Source organism: Corythoichthys intestinalis, chromosome 6 (genome assembly GCF_030265065.1).
Source record: "Corythoichthys intestinalis isolate RoL2023-P3 chromosome 6, ASM3026506v1, whole genome shotgun sequence".
Lineage (NCBI taxonomy): Eukaryota > Metazoa > Chordata > Actinopteri > Syngnathiformes > Syngnathidae > Corythoichthys > Corythoichthys intestinalis.
The window spans coordinates 1,947,855-1,972,513 of NC_080400.1; the positions used below are offsets into that span (position 1 = coordinate 1,947,855).

Below are 24,659 nucleotides of genomic sequence, written 5' to 3' on the forward strand. Positions count from 1 at the left end.
GCAACATAAATAGTCTGAAATATCAACAAATCTTAGCTGCCTCTTACATTCCTAACCATAAAAAGGGACAGATCCTGCAGCAGGGTGGTGCTCCATCGCATACTTCAATATCTACCTCAAAGTTCCTCAAGGCAAAGAAGATCAAGATCCTCCAGGACTGACCAGCCCAGTCACCAGACATGAACAACATTGAGAATGTCTGGGGTAGGATGAAAGAGGAAGCATGGAAGACGAAACCCAAAAATGTTGATGAACTCTGGGAGGCACGCAAGACTGATTTCTTTGATGTTCCTGATGACTTCATCAATAAATTGTATGAGTCCTTGCCAAACCCCATGGAAGTCATACCAAATATTCAATTTGGATCTCACAGCACTACTACTTAATTTGCTTATGTTATGCAAGATATTTTTGTATTACAACTACATTTTTTGTTCAATTTTCATACTACTTTCTGTAGGCGACAAAACTTTGGTCTTGCCAAAATTTGACTTTTATGTCTTCATTAAATGCTAAATCTTTTTTCAGAAACAAATATATTTTTGGACATTCAACATCGTTTGGGAGGGTCTTAGCTTTCATATAAGCCATTTCTGAAACCATTGAAGAATTAAAAGTCAGGTTATTAGCAATTGTTTCTACAAAATGGATAAGCGACAAGACTTTGTCAGGGACCGTAGCTGTTGTCTTTGTGTTTTAAACAATCCCAAATCATTGTCCGCAAGTACATTTGGGGTCGATTCGGGCAAGTATTTGGGTGTCATTTTTGTCCGGAGAGATTGTTCCGATAAGTATCGCCCTACACGTCAGTCCCGACAACCCGCTGGCTGTTTTCCTTGCCGGTCTGCAGTCGACCGATGTCACCGAGGCGCTTCAAAAAGCCGAAAAACAATCCGGTGGACTCCGACTTGCCGCTCGAACCCTTCGTTTCTACGTCTTCCTCGCGGTCCCGCTCCTCTTCTTGGCTAACCCCGCTCTCGGCAGACAGAGGTTCTTGTTTTTGAAGTAGGTCGGCAAACACTTGTTTGGATTTATACCCGGTCTCTCGGTCGTCCTCTTCCTCGGTTTCTTCTTTCTTTTGGACTTTGACGGGTAGAGTGTGTCTGCGGGGAATGTTACGTTTTGAGGACGGCGGAGAGCTGAGCAGGAACCGGACCAGGTCCTCGTTCGTAGGGTCGCCGGGGTATCGGTCGGTCTCCAAGTCTAAAGTATGTTGACGCGTAGGAGGACCGGGAGTTTTAGGAGATTTGGGGTTTTCGCCGGAAGAATCCGCAGAGGAGACGCTGCCTCGGCTATTCTGGTAGAGAAAAACCTTCTTGGAGGCTTCGCGCAGTTTCTGAGCCTCTTCCTCGTTATTGTCCTGAAGATCGTCCTTGTCAACAGCGGAAACCGATTGACCCGACGGGGAAATACTGCTGCTGGACTCCTCAACGCCACCGAGGATTTCCTCTTCTCTGCTATCCATTTCCGAGGAAACATCCGTGTTGTCGTCCAGGCTAGTTTCGTTGAGTTCCGCGGCTGAATTCCATTCTTTCTTAGCCGTCACCTTCAAAGATCCTGCTCGTTTCAGCTCAGGGAGGTTCATCTCAGAAAGGCTTCCCATTTGGGGGCTTCCGTGAGTGGACGCAGGTCGACCCGACCTTCTCCTCTGAAGCCGGTTGGTCAAGAAGTTTTGCAGGATGGACTCCAAGGCGATACCTTCCATTTCTTTGTCTCTGACGGAGCAGGTCGCCGTGGATCGGCGCTTGGCGACACTTTGCAGACGGTTCCTGTGACGTCGCTTCACCTCCGCCACCTCCCGGGCTGTGTTTTCCTGCGGGGAAAACGCCGTCACGTCTCGAGTAGCGTTTCAAAATTTTCTAACGCGGGCTTTACCTGCACGGCTCGAAGAAACCTCTCGCAGAAGGAGTCAAAGATGGAGCAACATTCCTCCAGTCTGAACTTGCTGGGGTCTTCGCAAAAGTACTGCGCCACAGAGTCGCTGGTTGACTGGAGCTCCTGGAGATCAACTTCGACTTCATCCAAGCAGGAGTCAGCATCCTAAACCGGGGTTGAGGTTTAGCGTAGCTTAGAAGAATCTCTTACTTGGAGCATTCAACGCACCTTGAGGAAATCCTCCATCTGAGTCTTGAGATCTTCCTGCTTCAAAGTATTGGCTCTGGCAGCGCTCACTTTTCGAACTTGACGATCAAACTCTGCTTCAATGTCACTTTGATTGATTCTGAAATCAGGAAGGTAGGAAGGTTTTTTTTTTTTTAGCATAGACCAGTGGTTCTTAACCTGGGTTTGATTGAACCCCAGATGTTTACGGAAAGTTCAGAAACGCAGGGCTGTATTTCCAAACACTGACTAAATCTAGGCAAAGTGGTGTTCTAGTGTAACCGGTCTGCATGGTGACACGACGCATGTCCAGGTAAGGACTTGCACCCGCGCCACATGACGCGTCCAGCACGGCAGGTGAGCGCGCTGACCACCAAGCCAAAAGCCCAGGCTAGCAGCTTTGGCGGCCAGCGCACCCTCTTGAATGCATCGGGAGGGAGGTTTCTGTGTGACGCATACAACGGACCCACGTGCACCTGTTACACTAGTCCAGGTTTCGGACTGGTTTGCAGCCAATTTACAGGCTTTATTCTATTTCTTTCAAATGCTAGTCCTCTATATCAGCGGTCCCCAACCTTTTTTGCACTGTGGACAAGTAAACGTTGTCTTCCGTAGTGGTGAAGAAGGAGCTGGGCCAAAAGGCGAAGCTCTCGATTTACCATTCGATCTACGTTCCTACCCTCGCCAATGGTCACGAACTGTGGGTCATGACTGAAAGAAAAGGATCCCGGAACGAAGCGACCAAAATGAGTTTCCTCCGCAGGGTGTCCGGGCTCTCCCTTAGAGATAGGGTGAAAAGTTCGGTCATCCGGGAGGGACTCTGTGTCGAGCCATTACTCCTTCGCATTGAGAGGAGCCAGTTGAGGTGGCTCGGGCATCTGGTTCGGAGACCTCCTGGACTTCTCCCTGGAGAGGTGTTCCGGTTATGTCCCACCGGCAAGAGGCCCCGGGGACGACCTAAGACACACTGGAGAGACTATGTCTCTCGGCTGGCCTGGGAACGCCTTGGTACCCAGCCAGAGGAGTTGGTTGAAGTGGCTGGGGATAGGAAATTTCAACGGGAGCACTTTTCCGAACCTCCCAAAGCTCGGGAAACGGCTGCTCCTACAAACAAAATGAATTAATGTCCATGCTGCAAGCTGGGCACTGCTGTTGCTCCCGAAAAGGCCTTTATGCCATGTGCACAAAAGGCACCATTGGCATTCCGCACAGTATTCAAAGCGCCGTTGGTGTGCGATAAACAGTGACAGAGGTCACTCAGCACTCTATAAAATGGATTGAAATGAGCACAACTTACAACAACGATACCTTGGGCAAAGCTGCTCCAAAAAGTCTCTTGCGCCCATGTTCCAAACCCAATAGGAAATCAGGTATTTTGGATTAAATGTAAAATTTATATCGAGTTACAGGGTGCATATCTGAGACATTGGCACCTAGGGAGTTAGTTGGATCCTCCTCAAAATCGGTGAGACTGTTTATGAGACATAAGAGATAATAACTAACTGATCTTTGGTGCAATATTTTTCATATCTGGCAAGTATTTGAGATATCCAAGCCTGAACACAACTGCATTGAAATTTTATCCATTAGACCTGGCGCCCCCTGCTTGGAACAGAGAACGCCTTTTTTTTTTGTTTACGAGACAGGCTCCAACTCCAAAAGAAAAAATTCAATTGACCTCAAACATGCATCAGGGGAGCCTTAAGACGTGTTCAGGTGTCTGATGAAAAATATTGAGGTTTCGTTGAAGAAAACGGGTCAAAACAGGAAAGTGAAAGTGACCATTGCCATTTTGTCCCGCCACAAATTTTGTTGGCAGACATGCAACATATATGTGCCAAACTTCCTGTGCTTGGTAAGAGTAGTACACTGAAGGGTCCTGTAGGGGTCATTTGCATCAACCCTACAGCGCCAACTTGTGGCAACACATAGTCACTCATTTTACGTATACGTATATACATATATTACAAAAGGTCTTGTATACGTAATACTAAATTTCAAGGCTCGTGTTCACATGTCTCTGTCTGTTACTGTCACGACTCTTTGTCCGCCATTAAAAGGAAGTAGATGTCTTTAGGTAGTTAGGCAGCTTACAGTGCCATGAAATTTGGCACACTTGGTCCAATTGTCCCAATTAGAAGATTCATTTTAGTTTTGAATTCGGGTGTGGCTGCACAGCTCGGTAGCACCTCCTTTTTTGTATCACCCTCTTCAATAGGGGTTTTTGCTCTTAGGTGTTTGAATCCAAAAACACAAGAAGAATCTTCATTAAAATCAATATGGTGCTTACCTTGCAGCAGCTTTAATGTGTGCGAGTTGCTTGGGAAAGTTGAGAAGCGATACATCGGCCTTCTGAGCTTGCTGCCGAAAACCAGGGAAAAAAGACAAAATCAAATTTTCTAAACAAAAACAAAATACAAATTAACATATTCAACTTACCATCACGACATAGTGCATTAGATTCATCCCTGGTTTGTTGGCTTTGGTGTCCACCAACTTCAGCAGGGACGCCATCCGGAACCCGACCGCGCTGCCGGCGTAGCCGCCCTGAGGTCCCCGCAAAGCCAGCTCACATACGAACACAAGCTACTGTACATGCATTGGCTTCCGTTGACGCGCTTACTCACAGCATTCATGTAATTTCCGGTCTTCAGAACCAAGCGGATCACAGAGTGCAGACTGTCACAATCCAAAAGCTCTAAACAACACAAACAGGATCCGTTGGGTTTACGCGAAGTATTATTTTCAAAGTAAAATGAGGGTACCGTTTCCCGCAGCTTTCAAAGTGGCGATGAAGTCTCTCATCTCCGCCATGAAAGGGAAAAACTCTTCCTTGAGGACCAAGCTACTCAGACGCTCTTTGTACCTTGACAACACAGAATATTCAAATTGGAAAATTTACCAGCATTAGGAAACCTTCAAAAGAACATGAGGAGTTCTCACCCGGGAATCTGGACTAGCATGAGCATGAACAGGTCTGCATCTGGGAGTGCTGATTGGTCGCCGTTGAATTTGAGGAGATTTTTTAGCTGAAGAAAGGAATTGATAAACAGTGACTGAAAGTTGGCCCCCCATCAGATGCAAATTTATATAAAAACCATGTCAATCTTTTGTGCTACGTTTGTGCTGCTATCGTTTTTGAGGTATTCATTTTTAATGATGATGTCACTCATTGCTTTTCTGTATCCAACTCCCGTGGCAGAGCATACCAATTCTCTCCGTTATGGAGGTGTGTACCAACACCTAGCGCAAACATAGCACCATTCGTGTGTGCTACATTTGCGCTAGTTGTTGGTGCAAACATACAGTGGGGCAAATAAGTATTTAGTCAACCACTAATTGTGCAAGTTCTCCCACTTGAAAATATTAGAGAGGCCTGTAATTGTCAACATGAGTAAACCTCAACCATGAGAGACAGAATGTGGAAAAAAACCCCAGAAAATCACATTGTTTGATTTTTAAAGAATTTGCAAATCATGGTGGAAAATAGCTATTTGGTCTATACCAAAAGTTCATCTCAATACTTTGTTATGTACCCTTGGTTGGCAATAACGGAGGCCAAATGTTTTCTGTAACTCTTCACAAGCTTTTCACACACTGTTGCTGGTATTTTGGCCCATTCCTCCATGCAGATCTCCTCTAGAGCAGTGATGTTTTGGGGCTGTCGTTGGGCAACACGGACTTTCAACTCCCTCCTCATCCCCTGGCGTCAAAATGATAACGAGAACGGGGAGCAAAAATCCCAGAACCACACGGGGGGACCTTGTGAATGACCTACAGAGAGCTGGGACCACAGTAACAAAGTCTACTATCAGTAACACAATACGCCGCCGGGGACTCAAATCCTGCACTGCCAGACGTGTCCCCCTGCTGAAGAAAGTACACGTCCAGGCCCGTCTGCAGTTCGCGAGAGAGCATTTGGATGATCCAGAAGAGGATTGAGAGAATGTGTTATGGTCAGATGAAACCAAAATCCAACTTTTTGGTAGAAACACAGGTTCTCTTATTTGGAGGAAAAAGAATACTGAATTGCACCATACCCACTGTGAAGCATGGGGGTGGAAACATCATGTTTTGGGGATGTTTTTCTGCAAAGGGACCAGGACGACTGATCTGTGTAAAGGAAAGAATGAATGGGGCCATGTATCGAGAGATTTTGAGTGAAAATCTCCTTCCATCAGCAAGGGCATTGAAGATGAGATGTGGCTGGGTCTTTCAGCATGACAATGATCCCAAACACACAGCCGGGGCAACAAAGGAGTGGCTTCGTAAGAAGCATAACACGGTGCTGGACTGGCCTAGCCAGTTTCCAGGTCCCAACCCCATAGAAAATCTGCGGAAAGAGTTGAAAGTCCATGTTGCCCAACGACAGCCCCAAAACATCATGGCTCTAGAGGAGATCTGCATGGGGGAATGGGCCAAAATACCAGCAACAGTGTGTGAAAATTTGTGAAGAGTTACAGAAAACATTTGGCCTCCGTTATTGCCAACAAAGGGAACTTAAAAAAGTATTGAGATGAATTTTTGGTATTGACCAAATACTTATTTTCCACCATGATATGCGAATAAATTTTTTAAAAATCAAACAATGTGATTTTCTGTTTTTTTTTCGACATTCTGTCTCTCATGGTTGAGGTTTGACCATGTTGACAATTACAGGCCTCTCTAATCTTTTCAAATGGGAGAACTTGCACAACCAGTGGTTGACTAAATATTTATTTGCCCCACTGTAGCACCAATAACGTAGCACAAACAAATGGTGCAACGTTTGCACTAGTTGATGGGGCACCCCTCTGTTATTGATAAAGTTGGTACGCTCTGTCAGCCGCAACGGAGGGGCTGCATGACGTCTTCAGTCAAAATTAATATCTCAATGTCTTAAAAACGATAAAAGCACAAAAGAAACTTTTTGCAGCACAAACAAAGCATAAACAATTGACACCATTTGTATCCATCCCATATCTACAATTTAATCCGGGGACGGGTCGCGGGAGCAGCAGTTTTTGCAGGGAAGGCCAGAATTCCCTCTCCCAAGCCACTTCAACCAGCTCCTCCGGCAGGACCGGGACATTTCAAAGTCACTTCCTGTTCATATTGGGTCACTTCCTGTTGATTTTTATGCACTCCAGGGTCACTTCCTGTAGATATATGATCACTTCCTGTTCATACTTGGGTAACTTTCCATTGATATTGGGGCATTTCGGGTTCAGAATCATTTCCTGTTGATTTAGGGGCATTTCAGGGCCACTTTCAGGTAATATTGGGTCACTTTCTGTTGATTTTGAGAAATTCTAGGGTCACTTCCTGTAGTTATCGGGCAAAATTCTGTTGATTTGGTGGCATTTTGGGTCACTATTTATTTGGGGCTATTTGGGGTTAACTTTTCAGTACATATCGGGTCACTTCCTGTTGGTTTGGGGGCATCAGGGTCACCTCCAGTTCATATTAGGTCACTTTCTCTTTATTTTGAGGTATTCCAGGGTCACTTCCTGTAGATATATGATCACTTCCTGTTCATACTTGGGTAACTTTTCTTTGATATTGGGGCATTTTGGGTTCAGAATCACTTCCTGTTGATTAAGGGGCATTTCTGGGCCACTTTCAGTTAATATTGGGTCACTTTCTGTTGATTTTGAGAAATTCCAAGGTCTTTTCTTGTAGATATCGGGCAAAATCCTGTTGATTTGGTGGCATTTTGGGGTCACTATTTATTTGGGGTTAACTTTTCAGTACATAACAGGTCACTTCCTGTTGATTTGGGGGCATCAGGGTCACCTCCAGTTCATATCAGGTCACTTTCTGTTTATTTTGAGGTATTCCGGGGTCACTTCCTGTAGATATATGATCACTTCCTGTTCATACTTGGGTAACTTTCCATTGATATTGGGGCATTTCGGGTTCTGAATCACTTCCTGTTGATTTAGGGGCATTTCAGGGCCACTTTCAGTTAATATTGGGTCACTTGCTGTTGATTTTGAGAAATTCCAAGGACACCTCCTGGAGATATTGGGCAAAATTCTGTTGATTCGGTGGCCTTTTGGGGTCACTATTTATTTGGGGTTAACTTTTCAGTACATAACAGGTCACTTCCTGTTGATTTGGGGGCATCAGGGTCACCTCCAGTTCATGTCGGGTCACTTTCTGTTTATTTTGAGGTATTCCGGGGTCACTTCCTGTAGATACCAGGCCACTTCCTGTTTATTTAGAGGCATTTCAGGGTCACTTCCTGTTCATATTGGGTCAGTGTCTGTAGAGTCGGGTCATTTCGGGTTCACTTACTGTACTTAATAGGTCACTTCCTGTTGAATTGGGGGCATCAGGGTCACCTCCAGTTTATATCGGGTCACTTTCTGTTTATTTTAAGGTATTCCGGGGTCACTTCCTGTAGATACCAGGCCACTTCCTGTTTATTTAGAGTCATTTCAGGGTCACATCATGTTCATATTAGGTCACTTTCTGTTGATTTAGGGGCATTTCAGGGTAATTTCCGATTCATATTGGGTAACTTCCTGTTGAATTTGAGGCATTCCAAGGTCACTTCCTGTAGATATCGGATCACTTCCTGTTGATTTGGGTGTATTTCGGGGTCAGTATTTATTGGGGAGCCTTTGGGGTTCACCTTTTTGTACCTAATGGGTCACTTCCTTTTGATTTTGAGGCATGTCAAGGTAACTTCCTGTTCATTTTGAGGCATTCCAGGGTTACTTCATGTTGATTTGGGGGCCTTTCTGGGTCACTTCCTGTTGATTTTGTGTCAGTTGAGTTGGAAATCAATGGGAGTGAATGGAAGTTTTGGTTCAATTGGCATGAATGAATGAATTTTGCCCATTAGGAATGAATGGGTATGTTTTTGGCAAATTTTGGCATAACCGTACGTTTTTAACATAACCTGTATAGAACTTTTGTGCCCCTTAGCATACAATAAATATCAATCTGTGCCCTGTTAATATTTAAGAAGGTGATACAATAACGTGTTTAGGTGAAAAGGTGTTGCGGGTACCTCCCCGTCATCTGGCAGCAGTTTACACAACTCTCGAAGTTTCCCAGGAGGGAAAGCGAGGCCATTTCCAGCCTTGATTTCCTTAATCATATCTGTCACAGGCCTGTGGATTGAAAAGCGCAGATAGATACAGATGATGTCATATGGATTATCCTGGAAATTAGTTTTTAATTCAAGACCGCTTGAATAGAGTAACTGCTGCAGTATCGGCAGTCTCATGAGGAAACATGCAAAATACCACACTTACAGTTTTGGTCACAACACCAAGTATGAAAAATAATTGCTGGGGAAACCCGTCTAAACTAGACAAGGCCTGCCGGAACACGCAAGTGTGACTGGGATGTGTTGTTGTTACGCAAATGCGAGCGACTCACCGCTTGAACTGCTTGAGGAAAATGCCGATGTTCATGCTTCTCTTGGCGCTGAGAATGGACACCTGAGAAAAGAAGATGTAGCAGAGTGTCATTGTAACAGCTCAGTTTGAGGATTAATAATAATAGAATACAGCAGTGAAGGAATATATTTTCACTGAATCCATCTATTAATTTTCTCTTGCTAATCTGAGGTAGAGTCGCAGGGGTAGCAGCTTCAGCAGGGAAACAAAGACTTAGTTCTACCCAGCCACATCATCCTGCTCTTCTTGGGGGATCCCAAGGTGCTCCCAATCTAGCCAGGAGGCATTCTCCCCAGCATGTCCCTGAAGCGGGCCCCGTGGCCTCCTACCAGTGGGACATGCCTCAGCAGGGAGGCGCACCAGCAGCATCCTAATCAGATTGCCGAGACACCCCATCTGGCTCTGCTCCGAGCCCCTCCCGAATGATCGAGCTTCTCACCCAAGATCTAAGGGAGAGTCCGGACACCCTGCGGAGGAAACTCATTTCGGCTGCTTGTACCCGGGATCTTGTTCTTTCGGTGACAACACACAGCTTGTGACCATAGGTGAGGGTAGGAACGTAGACCAACCGGTAAATCGAGAGCTTCGCCCTTTGGCTCAGCTCCCTCTTCACCACGGTGGACCGATGCAGGGTCTGCATCTCTGCAGACGCAGCACCAATTCGCCTGTCCATCCCCCTCCTTCCTCCACTTGGGGAAGGAGCTCATCTCTGACCTGGAGAGAGCATTCCACCCTTTCCTGACTGAGGACCACGGTCTCAGATTTGGAGGTGCTGATTCTCATCCCAATTGCTTCACACTCAGCTGAGAACCGTTCCAGTGAGAGTTGAAGCTTGCGGTCTGATGAAGCAACTACATCATCTGCAAAAAGCATAGATGCAATACTGAAGCCACCAAACAAGACCCCCTCAGATGTTGTGTTCATAAACTTTATTAAATTTCAACTGATGACAAAAGGCAGCCTTGGAGGAGTCCAACCCTCACTGAAAACAGATCCGACTTCCCCTCCAGCAGGATACCAAGGCGTGAGTCATAGTCTCTCCAGTGTGTCCTGGGTCGTACCCTGAGCCTCCCGCCAGTTGGTCATGCCCAGAAAACCTCTCCGAGTAAGCGTCCGGGAGGCATCTGGACCAGATGCCCAAGTCACCTCAACTGGCTCCTCTCAATGCGGTAGAGTAGCGGCTTAACACCGAGTCCCTCCTGGATGACCGGGCTTTTGACCCTATCTCTAAGAGAGAACCCGGAAAACCAGCGGAGGAAAATCTTGTTCTTTCGGTCATGAGCTGTGGGTCGTGAGGCAGGAACGTAGATTTTCACCATTCTTCACCATTACGGATCCGCCTGTCAATCTCCCGCTCCCTCCTGCCTTCACTGGTGAACAAGACCCCAAGATACTTGAACTCCTCCACTTGGGGAAGGACCTCATCTCTGACCCGGAGGGAGCATTCCACCCTTTCCCAGCTGAGGACCATGGTCTCAGATTTGGAGGTGCTGATCTTTACCCCGACAATGATTGGAAATCATTTCCATTGGAAATGAATGGGTATGCTTAGGGGCAAATTTTGGCCAAGCTGTACGTTTTTTGCAAATATTTTATAGAATTTTTGTGCCCCCTAGCGTTTTGAATTTTTTTAAATGAATAAATTATGGTAGCGTTCTGAAATTTCACTTTTTTTTTTTTTTTTTTTTCATCAAAAAACCTGCGTTTTTGGGCGAACGGTAATTTTTGGGGTGTCAAACAAAAGAGAGCCACATTGCATGAGAAATCTGGTCGTTTGGTGTATGAACGGTGTTGGTGGGGCAAACGGTTTTGACTGGGCGGCCCGATGAATAAATAACAATGGGAGAAAACAGGAATATATGACATGCAAATGTATCATTATTTAGTAAACATGAATACAAAAAACAAAAAAAGATAAAAAATTGGGCTCCAAGGATTGATAGATCCTTTCTCGTATTCCCTGGCTACCAAGTTTCAAGAAAATCGGTTTATCAATGTGGGATGATCAGGACTACAAAGTTAGTGTCCACAAGAACAACCACAACTACTACTATTTCATGAGTGGCGCCTTGATAAGCCTTCAGACTGTAAAAATTAGAGATGTCCCGATCCGATCACGCCGATATGGGCAAAAAAAATGCGTATCGGATCGGCCAACACGGAAAAATTCCGATCGAGACTTCCGATCCACTTTCTTTTTTGAAAGTCCGGTCCGGGTTTTCCAGCGCACCGCTTTGCATAATCCATTCCGGTTTTTGCTTCGGTTTCCCTAAAATCCGGTCCGCATTTTACAGCACACCTTCAACACACTACATTACCGTCTCCCAATTTACCGAGAGACTATCGGTAAAAATGTCAGCTGTGTGGGATCATTTCACCTTAAAGGATGACAAAGACGAAGAGGCAGAGTGCAACATATGCCACAATAAAGTCAAGCGTGGTGGTAAAGCTGTAAGTTTTAATATAACCAACCTAATCAAGCATTTAGCGAAATACCACCACAAACAATATGAGGAGTATGTTAAGAAAACCGAAGACAAAAAGAAAGGTCCTACGCGACTAACACTGGCAGAAACTTTTGCTATGCGTGACAAACTGGCACTCGACAGTCCCAAAGCCCAGGGAATAACAAGAGTCGAAGAATTCATTCCTGATGACGAGCCATTATCTCTCATGAGTAAAGACGCACCATCCAACACTTAGAACCGCGGTACAACATGCCCAGCCGTCATTACATCCTTGAGCGATTCGGCCGTGGAAGATTCGAGAACGATTCACAAACATCCAAATTCCGATTATTGGAAATATGTCAAGTAAAGCAGAACTAATACACAGCGCGGTCTTCGGGACGCAATGAGAAACGGACCGCATTGCGTCTCGAGAGTAAACATCATGCTAATTGTCATAGACCCGGGTAATGCCAATGCTCAACTCACAGCGCTGGATAAAAAACACAAGAATACCTGACTGCTGCTGACAGCCGCTACAAACTACGTCAACATCGTTTTACTGGAGATAATAGATATCGTATGTGTATAGAACTAGATACAAAATGACAGACACGATGGCGTTAGCAACATTGAAGTATTGAATACTAGTTGCGTTAGTAAACAGCGGCCATCTTAAAGCAGGAGACTTCCCTAGTAGGCTGTTGTGAACCTTCCAAGCGAACCTAATTAACTTTTTATCTAAAATACTCCTAAATCGGCAAAATCATGACTTGAATCGATCTTCAAAACAGTTTTAAAACTTTCACATGTCGAAAGTAGACAGAAGGGAAATTATGGAATAACGGGAGCAATTTTAACAACTTTAACAGTTGATTCGCAAAATGAAATGAATTGAATGTAGTTTAAAGCTGCTGTTACAGAATTGGGACTTGAGTATTTTATTTACTGTTTTAAAATGTTAACTTGATACTGAAATAGTCGTTTATTTAAACCTGAGAGGCTTTTTATACAATTTTTGTAACTAATGTACGAAACATTAAAAGCATCTAATAGCTTGGGGGGTTTGTGGGATTTTCCACTGAGGTTGTTTGTGTGTTTTGCTTTTTTAAGACAGTTTACAATATTATTTGCGCGTTGTTGAAATTCACCCCCCCCCGGCCCAGACGCACCCGCGGACAGCACCAACCAAAACAAGTGCCACTCGGCTGACGCTGCCCCGCGTGCGCCCGCCGGGAAGGCCGAATCTCGCGCGTCCTCTTATTTTAACCCTTTGTACTGACTCCATGTTTCAAAAGCTTGAAGAACACTCACCGAAAACAGGTTGACAATTTATTCGTCGACAATGGTAAAAACAAGGCAAAAACAGACGACGGAGGGACAATTCTGGATCCAAAACAAGGCTACATGTTTCCGAGCAGAAAAAATCTGTGTTATCTCAGTGTCCAGTCTTTTTAAAGTCTTTGCTGAGGCGGGCCTTGTCGAAGGCGTTTCTGGGCGTTGCTTTTGGGTCATCCCCTCTGTGGCCGGTTTTGGGTGGCTTAGGTTCGTGCGCGGATTGGGACGCCCGCTATCAACTTTGCTGTCCGGGCTGGTTGTACTTGTTGTAGGACAAAGTGCTTTGTCCTTGGAGTTTGCTGGGAGAGCTGATTGCCAGAGTTGGTGCGTCAATCTTGTGATAAGACGGCATTGTGTATCTCTTCTATTTCTTCTCATTAAACTATGGTGTTCTATTTATTTAATATTAGTAGTGTAGTCCTACCGTAAATATGAAAATGATACTATTTCCTGATTAATTATATTACGTATGTTAGAGTAATGCAAACAGTTAGACGGTGCCAACCTGTACCATATGTATGTGTTAGACTATATATGTGTTAGACTAATGCAGACAATTATATGGTGTGTGCGATGACGATATCTTTTCCCCTTTAGCGTTTTACTGACTATGTCATTTCTGTTTGTTATTTATAATGTTTTGTGTTTGTTACTGAATAAACAGGTCAGTTTCTTGTTACCAACCCTTGTGTGTTATTCAAACTCACCTAATTCAGCTGGCTAGTTGTTATCAAGAGTACTAAAACCTTTTTCAACATGAGTCTGACAACTAAGTAAGGAGGCTAAATAACTTTAAACTTAACACATGCTCAGATAGATCAGTATCGACCAGTATCGGTATCGGATCGGAAGTGCAATAAACCTGGATCGGGACATCCCTGGTAAAAATGTTGGATTTTTTCCCAACATACACAAGAAAAAGCTCTCATCTGACAGCACTGAGCAACCTTCCTTCAGCAAACACGCGCCGTGCGTAGTGATAACATTCTTGAAACATGATGTAATCATGTGTTTACCTTTATTCCAGTGTATCTTTTTATGGCCTCAGATAATATTTCATACGTGACAATTGACCACTCTTCCTTCACTCACCAGTTCTCCCCCAGAGGTAGCAGTGAGCGCCCCTCTCGCCAGATTGGCGACCTCCTGGTCCCGCTGCTGGGCCCGCTTGTGGCTAAACAGCTCCTCCATGTGGTCGGTATCCAAGTTGTAGTCGCCGTCCGTCCGATCCTCCGTCCAAATATTGCGCTTGCCCATCACCGAGTGCTTAGGGATGGTCTCCCAGTTGAAGTTCCGCATCCTAGAGCGTCGGCGAGCCGTTATCGAGTTTCCCAGGCCGGGCGGCGGCGGCGGAGGAGGGGGCAGTAACGGCGGCGGGGGAGGTTGCGGCGGAGGAGGTTCCATTTCGATGTTTTCAGCTCGGTAGCGGGGTCATGAAGAAACGTGACGCTTTTGTTTTTTGTTTAATGTTGCAACAGGAATGGTCCAAATCAAACGGCGCGTGACGCTTTCATACTGTGGAAGGGGGGGGGGAAACAGGGAGTGGAAAGGTTACAACAGTGTTACTGGCTCAGAGAGAAATCATAAATCACCGTCAAGTAGGATATTTCAGGTGAACGACTACCAGAATATTGAGGAATTTATTCATTTGAGAAGTTTTGGGGAAGATTTAAACAGTTCGGAGTATAGTGTGACAAAATATGGAAATGGTGATATATCGTGAGACTTTGTCTCCCATAAGGTTTTCGATATGCTATTGCCAAGAATCAATATAATGTTTTAACTAGGGGTGTCAAACGATTAAAATTTTTAATCGAGTTAATTACAGATTAAACATTAATTAATCGCAATTAATCGCAATTCAAACCCTCTATAAAATATGCCATATTTTTCTGTAAATTATTATTGGAATGGAAAGATAAGACACAAGATGGATATATACATTCAACATATGGTACATAAGTACTGTATTTGTTTATTATAACAATAAATCAACAAGATGGCATTACCATTATTAACATTCTGTTAAAGCGATTCATGGATAGACTTGTAGTTCGTAAAATATAAATGTTAGTACAAGTTATAGAAATTTTATATTAAAGCCGTTTTCGTCTTAATAAAATTTGTAAAATTTTCAATCAAAAAATAAACTAGTAGCCTGCCATTGGTGATGGCAATAATTACTTACACAATGCTCATGGGTGCTGAAGCCTATAAAATCAGTCGCACCCAAGCGCCAGCCGAGGGCGGCAAAACTCCGAAAAACACAACAAGTACACCTTTCACTGTGCTGTCATTTTAATCTGTTTGAGCGGGGCATTTGTGCGTTAATTGCGTCAAATATTTTAAAGGGATTAATTTAAAAAATTAATTACCGCTCGGTAACACGATCATTTTGACAGCCCTAGTTTTAACTCATTCACTCCCAGCTATTTTCACCGGTGCAACCCCCTTCGCTCCCGGCTGTTTTACTGGATTTTGACTGATTTTGCAAGGCCCACAGAAAATTCTGTTCTATTGTTGTATAAACATGGAACTCACCCCCAAAAAATTAGACTCTTCTTTCAGCAGGGAAAAAAAAGTTAGTTCATATAATAGGGTTGTTCCGATCATGTTTTTTTGCTGCCGATCCGATTCCGATCGTTTTAGTTTGGGTATCTGCCAATCCCGATATTTCCCGATTCGATTGCTTTTTTTTGCTCCCGATTCAATTCCAATCATTCCCAATATTTTTTCCCAATCATATACATTTTGGCAATGCATTAAGAAAAAACTGAATAAAACTCGGACGAATATATATACATTCAACATACAGTACATAAGTACTGTATTTGTTTATTATGACAATAAATCCTCAAGATGGCATTTACATTATTAACATTCTTTCTGTAAGAGGGATCCACGGATAGAAAGACTTGTAATTCTTAAAGGACAAATGTGACTTTGTATATTGTGACTAAATATTGCCATCTAGTGTATTTGTTGAGCTTTCAGTAAATGATACTGTAGCCCGGGGGTCGCGTTAACCGAATATTTTCCGTCGTTGACCGATTTTTTAAAACGGTGACGGAAAAAAACTGAAGTCCATCTGTCATTTTGACAGGTTGCAATTCACACCCCAGACCACAGGGTGGCGAGTGAGCATATTAATTAGCTATTGTCTCTCTTGATGCATGACGTCGTTGGCCTGACTCGGAAAAATGTCAAGGCAACCGAGTGTCCGAAGTTTCTTCAAAAAGCCCCAAAACGACGATGGTGTTGATAAAAGAGGTGAAAAAAGAGGGACTGCACAAGCGGGCACGCAATTCAAGTCCATGCGCACCAGGAGGAAAGTGTGAGACTGCGTTCAGGCCACAGCAGGTGAACTGTTAATTTCATTGTTCCATATGTAGCCTACCTACTGGGGCCACAGTCAGCTGTTTTTGTCACTGCGGAGAAAAAGTTACATATTCATCTGCTTGATGTGTGATGGCACGGTGTGGATTCTTTGCTAAGCTTGTTCGGACAGAATATTAATTTAAAAATGAAAGAAAACTAAATACTATTGAATATGTTGAAGCGGTATGCAATGTTAAGAGTCTTGTTAGCTCGAATTGCTGTGTCCAGCCGCTGTAGCTCTGCTGCTCTCTGTGAACTCTATTCAAGCCGGAACGCGCGTGGCTCTTAAGTGTCTCTGTCAAGTGACTGTGTCGTAGCAGCTCACACGCTCGGCCAAATGGGCACACAAGTACGGAAGGTGAATTATGCCGAACAAAGGGTCACCACAATGTCATTACTATCATTTTAAAAATTTAAGTGACGGGTAAAAATAGATTATGACCGGATTTTTATGACCCTGTCAGTCAAAATGACAGACAACGAAAAAGTCTAGCGCAACCTCTGCTGTAGCCATGCCCAAATGCATGATGGAAAGTGGAACCATGACTGTGCGTAGTGCTACCAATTGATATATCTTCTCTGTGTTGGGAAATAACATAGGGTGTTAAGAAAAAGATCAATTACTACCTTGCTTCCCCACATTGCTTCCCACGATATTTCTAATCGTATGGAGAGGGATTGTAAGGCTTCAGCCAATTAAAAAAAGGCTCCAAAGGCTTCCAAAATTCACTCTACTCATTTTACGCTGCCTTTTAACTCTCTATATAGGTAACACGGCGCCATTACAGATTGAGCGTGACAATGCGTGAGTGGGTCGTGCAGCGCATGCATTAATTGTGTTAAATATTTTAACGTGATACATTTTTTAAAAAATTAATTACCGCCATTATCGGGATAAATTTGATAACCCTACCTTAAGCCAAAACTAAAGACTCTGGATGAGTGTAACATATTATGTCTGTAACGTTAAATACAATTAGAAAACGACTTAATTAAAAAATATATATATATTTAAAAAAAAGGCATGTCCGATATTTTTTTGCCGATTCTGATACTTTGAAAATGACGTGATCGGACCCGATCTGTATCATATAATTTTCCATTCTTCAGAAATCAGCATTAGAAAATATCTTAGATTGAGCAATTTTCCAATTTCTGATGAAAAAAACGAGAAATTGAGCTTTTTGTAAAAGCATACATTTCAAACATAACTTTGACTTTAACACAGCTATTTTTTGCTTTTTTGACATCCCAAACATTTAAGTAATGTTTTCCTCCTACAAAATAACATAAACAACAAGACAAATAGAGCTTTTGATAGCAAAGTAACAATTTATTTACACATAACTACACTATAGAACGAGGAGATGACGCTGTTATGGCCGCGACAGCCGGGGTAAACTTTTCCCTCATCGCCGCCTGTCGCATCAAGATGGATTTTTTTGAGTCTTTCTTTTGTGGTGACCACTGCCTCGTGGCGGAATTCGCCTGGGGAACTTGGTTTGGCCGTGCGCATTTCCGGCTGAGTCGCGGGACACTAGAGGGTAGCGGGGTACGCGAGCGAACAAGCACGGTGGTGCAGGCTCTACTCGGCGAGCAGCACGGACTCAACGACATCGTCCGCTGCACTGGTGGTCCCGGTCGTTCTGCTCGGTCGTCCGCCGCCTCGCATCCTGGACGTCCTCCCGGTTGTTCTGCTCAGTCGTCCGCCGCCTGGCATCCTGGACGTCCTCCTGGTCATCGCACTTGGTCGTTCGTAGCCTGGCGTCATGGTCATCCATTCGGTCGTCCTCCGCCAGCATTTCATTGCATTTCTGGCCAAAATCTTAACAAAATCAATGATTTTGACGGGCTATTAACGGCAAAAAAGAAAAATGGCGCTAAAAATCTCATTTCATATTCTAGACTATGCTAACTATCAAATGATACTCGTTATATACAATTTAATTTTCAAACAATTCAATAATTTGGCTTCAAAGTGTCCAACATTTGCATTTTGTGCGACAATTATACTTTTCAATTAAGACAAAATCAATGATTTTGATGAGCTATAAATGGCACAAAACAAAAATGGCATTGAAATTCTCATTTAATTCCTATTGTAGACTATGCTAACAATCAAATGATACTCATTATATACAATGTAATTGGCAAACGATTGAATAATTTGGCTTCAAATTGTCCAAAGTTTGCATGTTTGGCCACAATTATACTTGTCAGTTAAGACAAAATCAATGATTTTGATAGGCTATAAACAGCAAAAAACAAAAATGGCGTTGCAATTTTCACTTAATTGGTATTCTAGACTATGCTAACTATCAAATGACATTCATAATATGAAATCTGAATGGCAAACAATTGAATAGTTTGGCTTCAAAATACCCAACGTTAGCATTTCTGGCCATAATTACACTTACCACTTAAATAAAATCAATGATTTGACGGGCTATAAACGGCACAAAACAAAATTGGCATTGAAATTCTCACTTAATTCCTATTCTAGACTATGCTAACTATCAAATGATAGCCATTATATAAAATCTGATTGGTAAACAACTAAATAATTTGGCTTCAAAGTATCCAACGTTTGCATGTTTGGCCACAATTATACTTGTCAGTTAAGATAAAATCAATGATTTTGACAGGCTATAAACAGCAAAAAAACAAAAATGGCGTTGCAATTCTCACTTAATTGCGATTGTAGACAATGCTAACTATCAAATGGCACTCATAATATAAAATCTGATTGGCAAACAATTGAATAGTTTGGCTTCAAAATACCCAACGTTTGCATTTCTGGCCATAATTACATTTACCACTTAAATAAAATCAATGATTTGACGGGCTATAAACGGCACAAAACAAAATGGCATTGAGATTCTCACTTAATTCCTATTCTAGATTATGCTAACTATCAAATGATACCCATTATATAAAATCTGATTGGTCAACAACTAAATAATTTGGCTTCAAAGTGTCCGACGTTTGCATTTTGGCCACAATTATACCTGTCAGTGAAGACAAAATCAATGATTTTGATGGGCTGTAAATGGCACAAAACAAAAATGGCATTGAAATTCTCACTTAATTCCTATTCTAGACTATGCTAACTATCACATGATACTCATTATAAACATTTAATTGGCAAACAATTGAATAATTTGGCTTCAAAGTGTCCAACGTTTGCATTTTTGGCCACAATTATACTTGTCGGTTAAGACAAAATCAATAATTTTGATGAGCCTCTGGATGCTTCACGAGCAACAAATGTGCGCGGAGGCTGTCACTTCTGTCACTCAGCTGCTTTGTGTGTGCGTGTGGGCGCATCTGGACATGTTCTCGCTTTCTATCCTATGCTTCCTGTGCCAAATAAATGCATGCTTCACAAAACAAAAGTCAACACTAAAAAACAACAACAAATAAATAGATTTAAAATTGTGTTTTGTTTATTGAGAGAAAGGAGCGATCAGTCCGTTAGCTTAAATGCTATAAAATGCTAAGTATTTTTTTTTTTTTTTTTTTTTACAGTGCTCTCAACTAGAGATGTCCCGATCGATCGGGTCCGATCACGTCATTTTCAAAGTATCGGAATCGGCAAAAAAATATCGGACATGCCTTTTTTTTAATATATATATATATATTTTTTAATTTAATCGTTTTCTAATTGTATTTAACGTTACAGACATAATATGTTACACTCATCCAGAGTCTTTAGTTTAGGCTTAAGGTAGGTTTATCAAATTTATCCCGTTAACGGCGGTAATTAATTTAAAAAAAAAAATTATCACGTTAAAATATTTAACGCAATTAACGCATGTGCTGCACGACCCACTCACGCATTGTCGCGTTCAATCTGTAACGGCGCCGTTTTACCTATATATAGAGCTAAAAGGCAGCGTAAAATGAGTAGAGTGAATTTTGGCAGCCTTTTTTTAATTGGCTAAAGCCTTACAATCCCTCTCCCTACGATTAGAAATATCGTGGGAAGCAATGTGGAGAAGAAAGGTAGTAATTGATCTTTTTCTTAACACCCTGTTATTTCCCAACGGAGAGAAGATATATCAATTGGTACCACTACGCACAGTAATGGTTGCACTTCCCATCATGCATTTGGGCAGAACAGTTAAATGGCTACAGTATCATTTACTGAAAGCTCAACAAATACACTAGATGGCAATATTTAGTCACAATATACAAAGTCACATTTATCCTTTAAGAATTACAAGTCTTTCTATCCGCGGATCCCTCTCACAGAAAGAATGTTAATTATGTAAAATCTTGAGGATTTATTGTCATAATATAATAACAATAATATTAATATAATAATATAATTATTATTATTATTATTATAATAAACAAATACAGTACTTATGTACTGTATATTGAATGTATATATTCGTCCGAGTTTTATTCATTTTTTTCTTAATGTATTGCCAAAATGTATATGATCGGGAAAATTTATCGGGAATGATTGGAATTGAATCGGGAGCAAAAAATAAGCAATCGGATCGGGAAATATCGGGATCGGCAGATACTCAAACTAAAATGATCGGGATCGGATCGGGAGCAAAAAAACATGATTGGAACAACCCTACTCTTAACAAATCATTCAAACACATATGCTGACAAAAATGGCTAAATATACCTATAAACTAAATTACGAATGCATAAAAAACATTAACTCAAACAAAAACTTACCTTATGTTGGTCTTAACAGGGAGCAGCCGGATTCAGGCATGTTCAGTGAGGTATGCCATATACACTGTTGCCACTAGAAGGCAGTGTATCCACCCAGAATCAATAAAACTAAAGGCAAACCCTTTCAAAACAAACCATTACAACAATTAAACGAATACTCAAAGCTTTTTCGTAATCGAATTACTCGAGTTAATCGATTAATCGTTGCAGCACTATCTACAACCCCTGGTGTAAATGACCGGTTATTTGGCAACTTGTGTCACCTCGTATGACACACAAAACATCGCAAAAGAAGCGGCCAAATCTGCCGTCTCAGTACCGACGATACTTCGGGTATTGCAGAAAAGGTTAGGTTTTTAAGTCAGGTTAATTATAAAATTATTAGTTGTTCATATTTCAGTGCCCTCCCAGTGCAAATGGATTGGACGTCTAGTGGCATCAATGGCAGCCAACTTATTCCACATGAGTGTGGCCCGTGAAGCGAAAAGAGTTTGACAGGGCAACAAAATTGGAACTAAACACCGATTTCGACCGGCAATGATCTGAACGTCGTGCACTTGAACACTTATCTATTAATCACAAGTCCTAGTGTTAACAAACTAACCATTAACCAAATGCATAGAGACACCTCTCATGGCTTTTTAATGAAATCATGTAGTCACCGTGGGAGATCTTTGTAAAAGTCCAAATCAATCGGTCACACTTTTGACCTTTGAACTGCTGTTTTATTTGCTACTTTTTGTTTTAACCAGAAGTGTAAAGTAAAAAGGTCAAAAAATGTTGTCTTAATGGGATTTAGAAATATGCGTACTGTGTTCTGAAAGGCTGAATATTAACTCAGTATTTTGTGTGTAATTCTTTGACCTTTTGCTTGACCTCTTGATGTCTGAATTGACATTTAACAAAAAATAATAATAATAAAGCATTGGGGGGATGCAAAAACACATACAAAAATTGTTTAAATGTAGAAAATTAAATAGAAAAATACAGCAACATATGGGAAAATCTTAAAAAAAATAAAAACTATGACAAAATAATTTGGAAAAAAAAGTACAGTATAGAAATGAGAAATAAATCAATATAATAAAGTTAAATATATTTTCCAACAGTATAGCATATATTTTGTCCTTCAATTTTTTTCTTTTTTAGTTAATTTTGTATTTTATTCTAATACCTTATGATTATTTTTAATCTTATCATTTTTGCAAATTTATGATTTGAATTTGTATTTTAAAATAACATATATACACTACATGTAAGTATATAAATTGAAAAATATATTTTCTTTAAATTTTAAAACATAATGAAAAAAAAAGAGGATTTTATATATATATATATATATATATATATATATATATTTGTTTTTGTTTGTTTTTCAAAAATACAGGATATATACTTTTTCACTATATTTTTTTAATTATTTAACTTTTTTACATTCTAGTTATTTTTTTACATTTCATTCTATTTTCTTCTATTTTTTAAAATAATCATTTAATCAAAAAAATTATTTATGATTTGTATTTTTCAATAAACTATATATAGAATATATAAGTATAGAAAATTAAATACATTTTCTTTAAATTTGAAAAAAAAAAAAAAAAAAAGGAGGAATTTATCTTTTATATATTTTATTCAAACATACAGGATATATACTTTTTCTCTTTTTTAAAAAAAAAAAAACTATTTAATTTTTTTGTAATTCTCATTAATTTTTACATTATATTCTATTTCATTTATTTTTAATCATTTTATCAAAAAAATATTTATGATTTGTATTTTTTTAAGTAAATTATATAATTTTCCCCCAGTACAATTAGAAAATTTATTTTAAAAATGTAATTACATTAAAAAAAAAAAAAATGGAAAACGAGGAATTCGTTTCATATTTTTTCCAAAAATAAAGTATTTTTTAAATATTTGATTTTTTTTTTTATTTGTAGAGATTTATCAAAGTTTTGTTATATTTTCTTTTACTTTTTATATCTAATTCATTTTTTACATTTTATTCCTTTTCCTATCATTTATTTATAATCATTTTATCATTATTTTTTATGAATGATTTGTATTTGTATTTTCTGATTCAATTTTTTTTTCAGTAAAAATAGAAAATTTATCAAAAATATATATTCAAATTTTAAAAATAAATGAAAAAAAGAAGACTTTATTTTTTTCCCCCAAAATAAAGTATTTTTTAAATATACATATGTTTATATTTCTAGTTATTTATCAAAGTTTTGTTTTTCCTTTTGTATTTCCTTTTTTTTCTTTTTTAAATTTGAGATTTTCCAATTTTTGGTTGCATTTTCTAAGTCAGTATTCTATGTATATATATATGTGTATATAGTGTACACTGAATATACACACTTTCAATGATACATCTGTTCAATATAAATTGAGGCATAAATGGGGTTGCATTTGCCGTCTGTTTTAGCAACAGTACGCGGGCGTTAGGTATGATATCTCAAGGATGTGATAACATCAATAAAGTAACAAGGAGCAATAATGTGACTAAAATCAACAACAGGTCACGGAAATGACTCAACAAGCAAATGAATCAAGTTGTAAAAGGCCAACTCACCTTTTCTTTTGCGCATTCAAAATATATCCTGGGTGAGTCTTAATATTTTTTTCTTCTCTTCTTTTTCATTCCAGTGTGGCTCCTCTCATGCTGAAACTTGAAAAGTGTCGCAACTTGGCTTCCCTGCCTGGAAAGGGAAGGAAAGGAGGGGGGGAAAAAACACGCCCATCGAGCAAAGAAATCCTCGCCTTGTTATGAGTGCTTGAACTCCCAGCTGAGCCCGATTTATGGACTGAAGCAACGTGATGAGTTGCGTTTAAAAGATAGAGGAAAAAGGACATTGATTGTTTTTAAAGGTGCAGTATTTGTTTAATCATTAGTGATTGAAAAACTTTCCTTCAACTGTAAATTAGGGGGATGGTGCAGATTCAGTTGATGTTCATTCATGTGGCTCTTTTCATTCTTCTGCTGTGACTATAAAAGCAGGAAATGGGTGAATGTTTGTAGGAGAACCATAACTCAACAATTTTGATTTCTATTCTCTCGTTCTGAGAGAGAAAGAGAGATACAGTAGACATATACATAGAAGTATAGACAGGTAGACGTATAGAGTGATAGATGTATAGATATACATGTATAGATAGATGTAGACATATGTAACCGGTGTGTCAGCGCCGCCCTGCGTTCCGCTCCCACCTCTGACCAGGCCGGGACGCGAACCCGCGCACCACGACGCTTCCACTCGGCAGGCAAGGACGGTAACCACTGCGACAATAAGCTCGAGAC

General features: G+C 40.8%; 1 protein-coding gene across 1 annotated transcript; it reads right to left on the reverse strand.

Moving 5' to 3' along the window:
• Positions 1-585: 585 nt before the first annotated feature.
• Positions 586-24,130, reverse strand: fhdc4 (FH2 domain containing 4). The gene is made up of 12 exons (XM_057839972.1): positions 23,934-24,130; positions 14,372-14,794; positions 9,475-9,536; positions 9,101-9,203; positions 5,044-5,129; positions 4,866-4,966; positions 4,728-4,798; positions 4,540-4,647; positions 4,391-4,461; positions 2,104-2,221; positions 1,876-2,040; positions 586-1,813 (listed from the first exon to the last, which is right to left on the reverse strand). Exons 2-12 carry the CDS (start codon positions 14,681-14,683, stop codon positions 800-802), a joined length of 2,211 nt encoding a protein of 736 aa, XP_057695955.1. The 5' UTR covers positions 14,684-14,794; positions 23,934-24,130; the 3' UTR covers positions 586-799.
• Positions 24,131-24,659: the final 529 nt, after the last annotated feature.

Excerpts from the sequence above, each read along its gene's own strand:
- fhdc4 (XM_057839972.1), bottom strand. The coding sequence starts at position 14,683 with ATGGAACCTCCTCCGCCGCAACCTCCCCCGCCGCCGTTACTGCCCCCT. Across the intron at positions 5,130-9,100 it reads TGCTGCCAGATGACGGGGAG|CTAAAAAATCTCCTCAAATT; the intron begins GTACCCGCAACA and ends TCCTTTCTTCAG. Across the intron at positions 4,967-5,043 it reads ATGCTAGTCCAGATTCCCGG|GTACAAAGAGCGTCTGAGTA; the intron begins GTGAGAACTCCT and ends TGTGTTGTCAAG.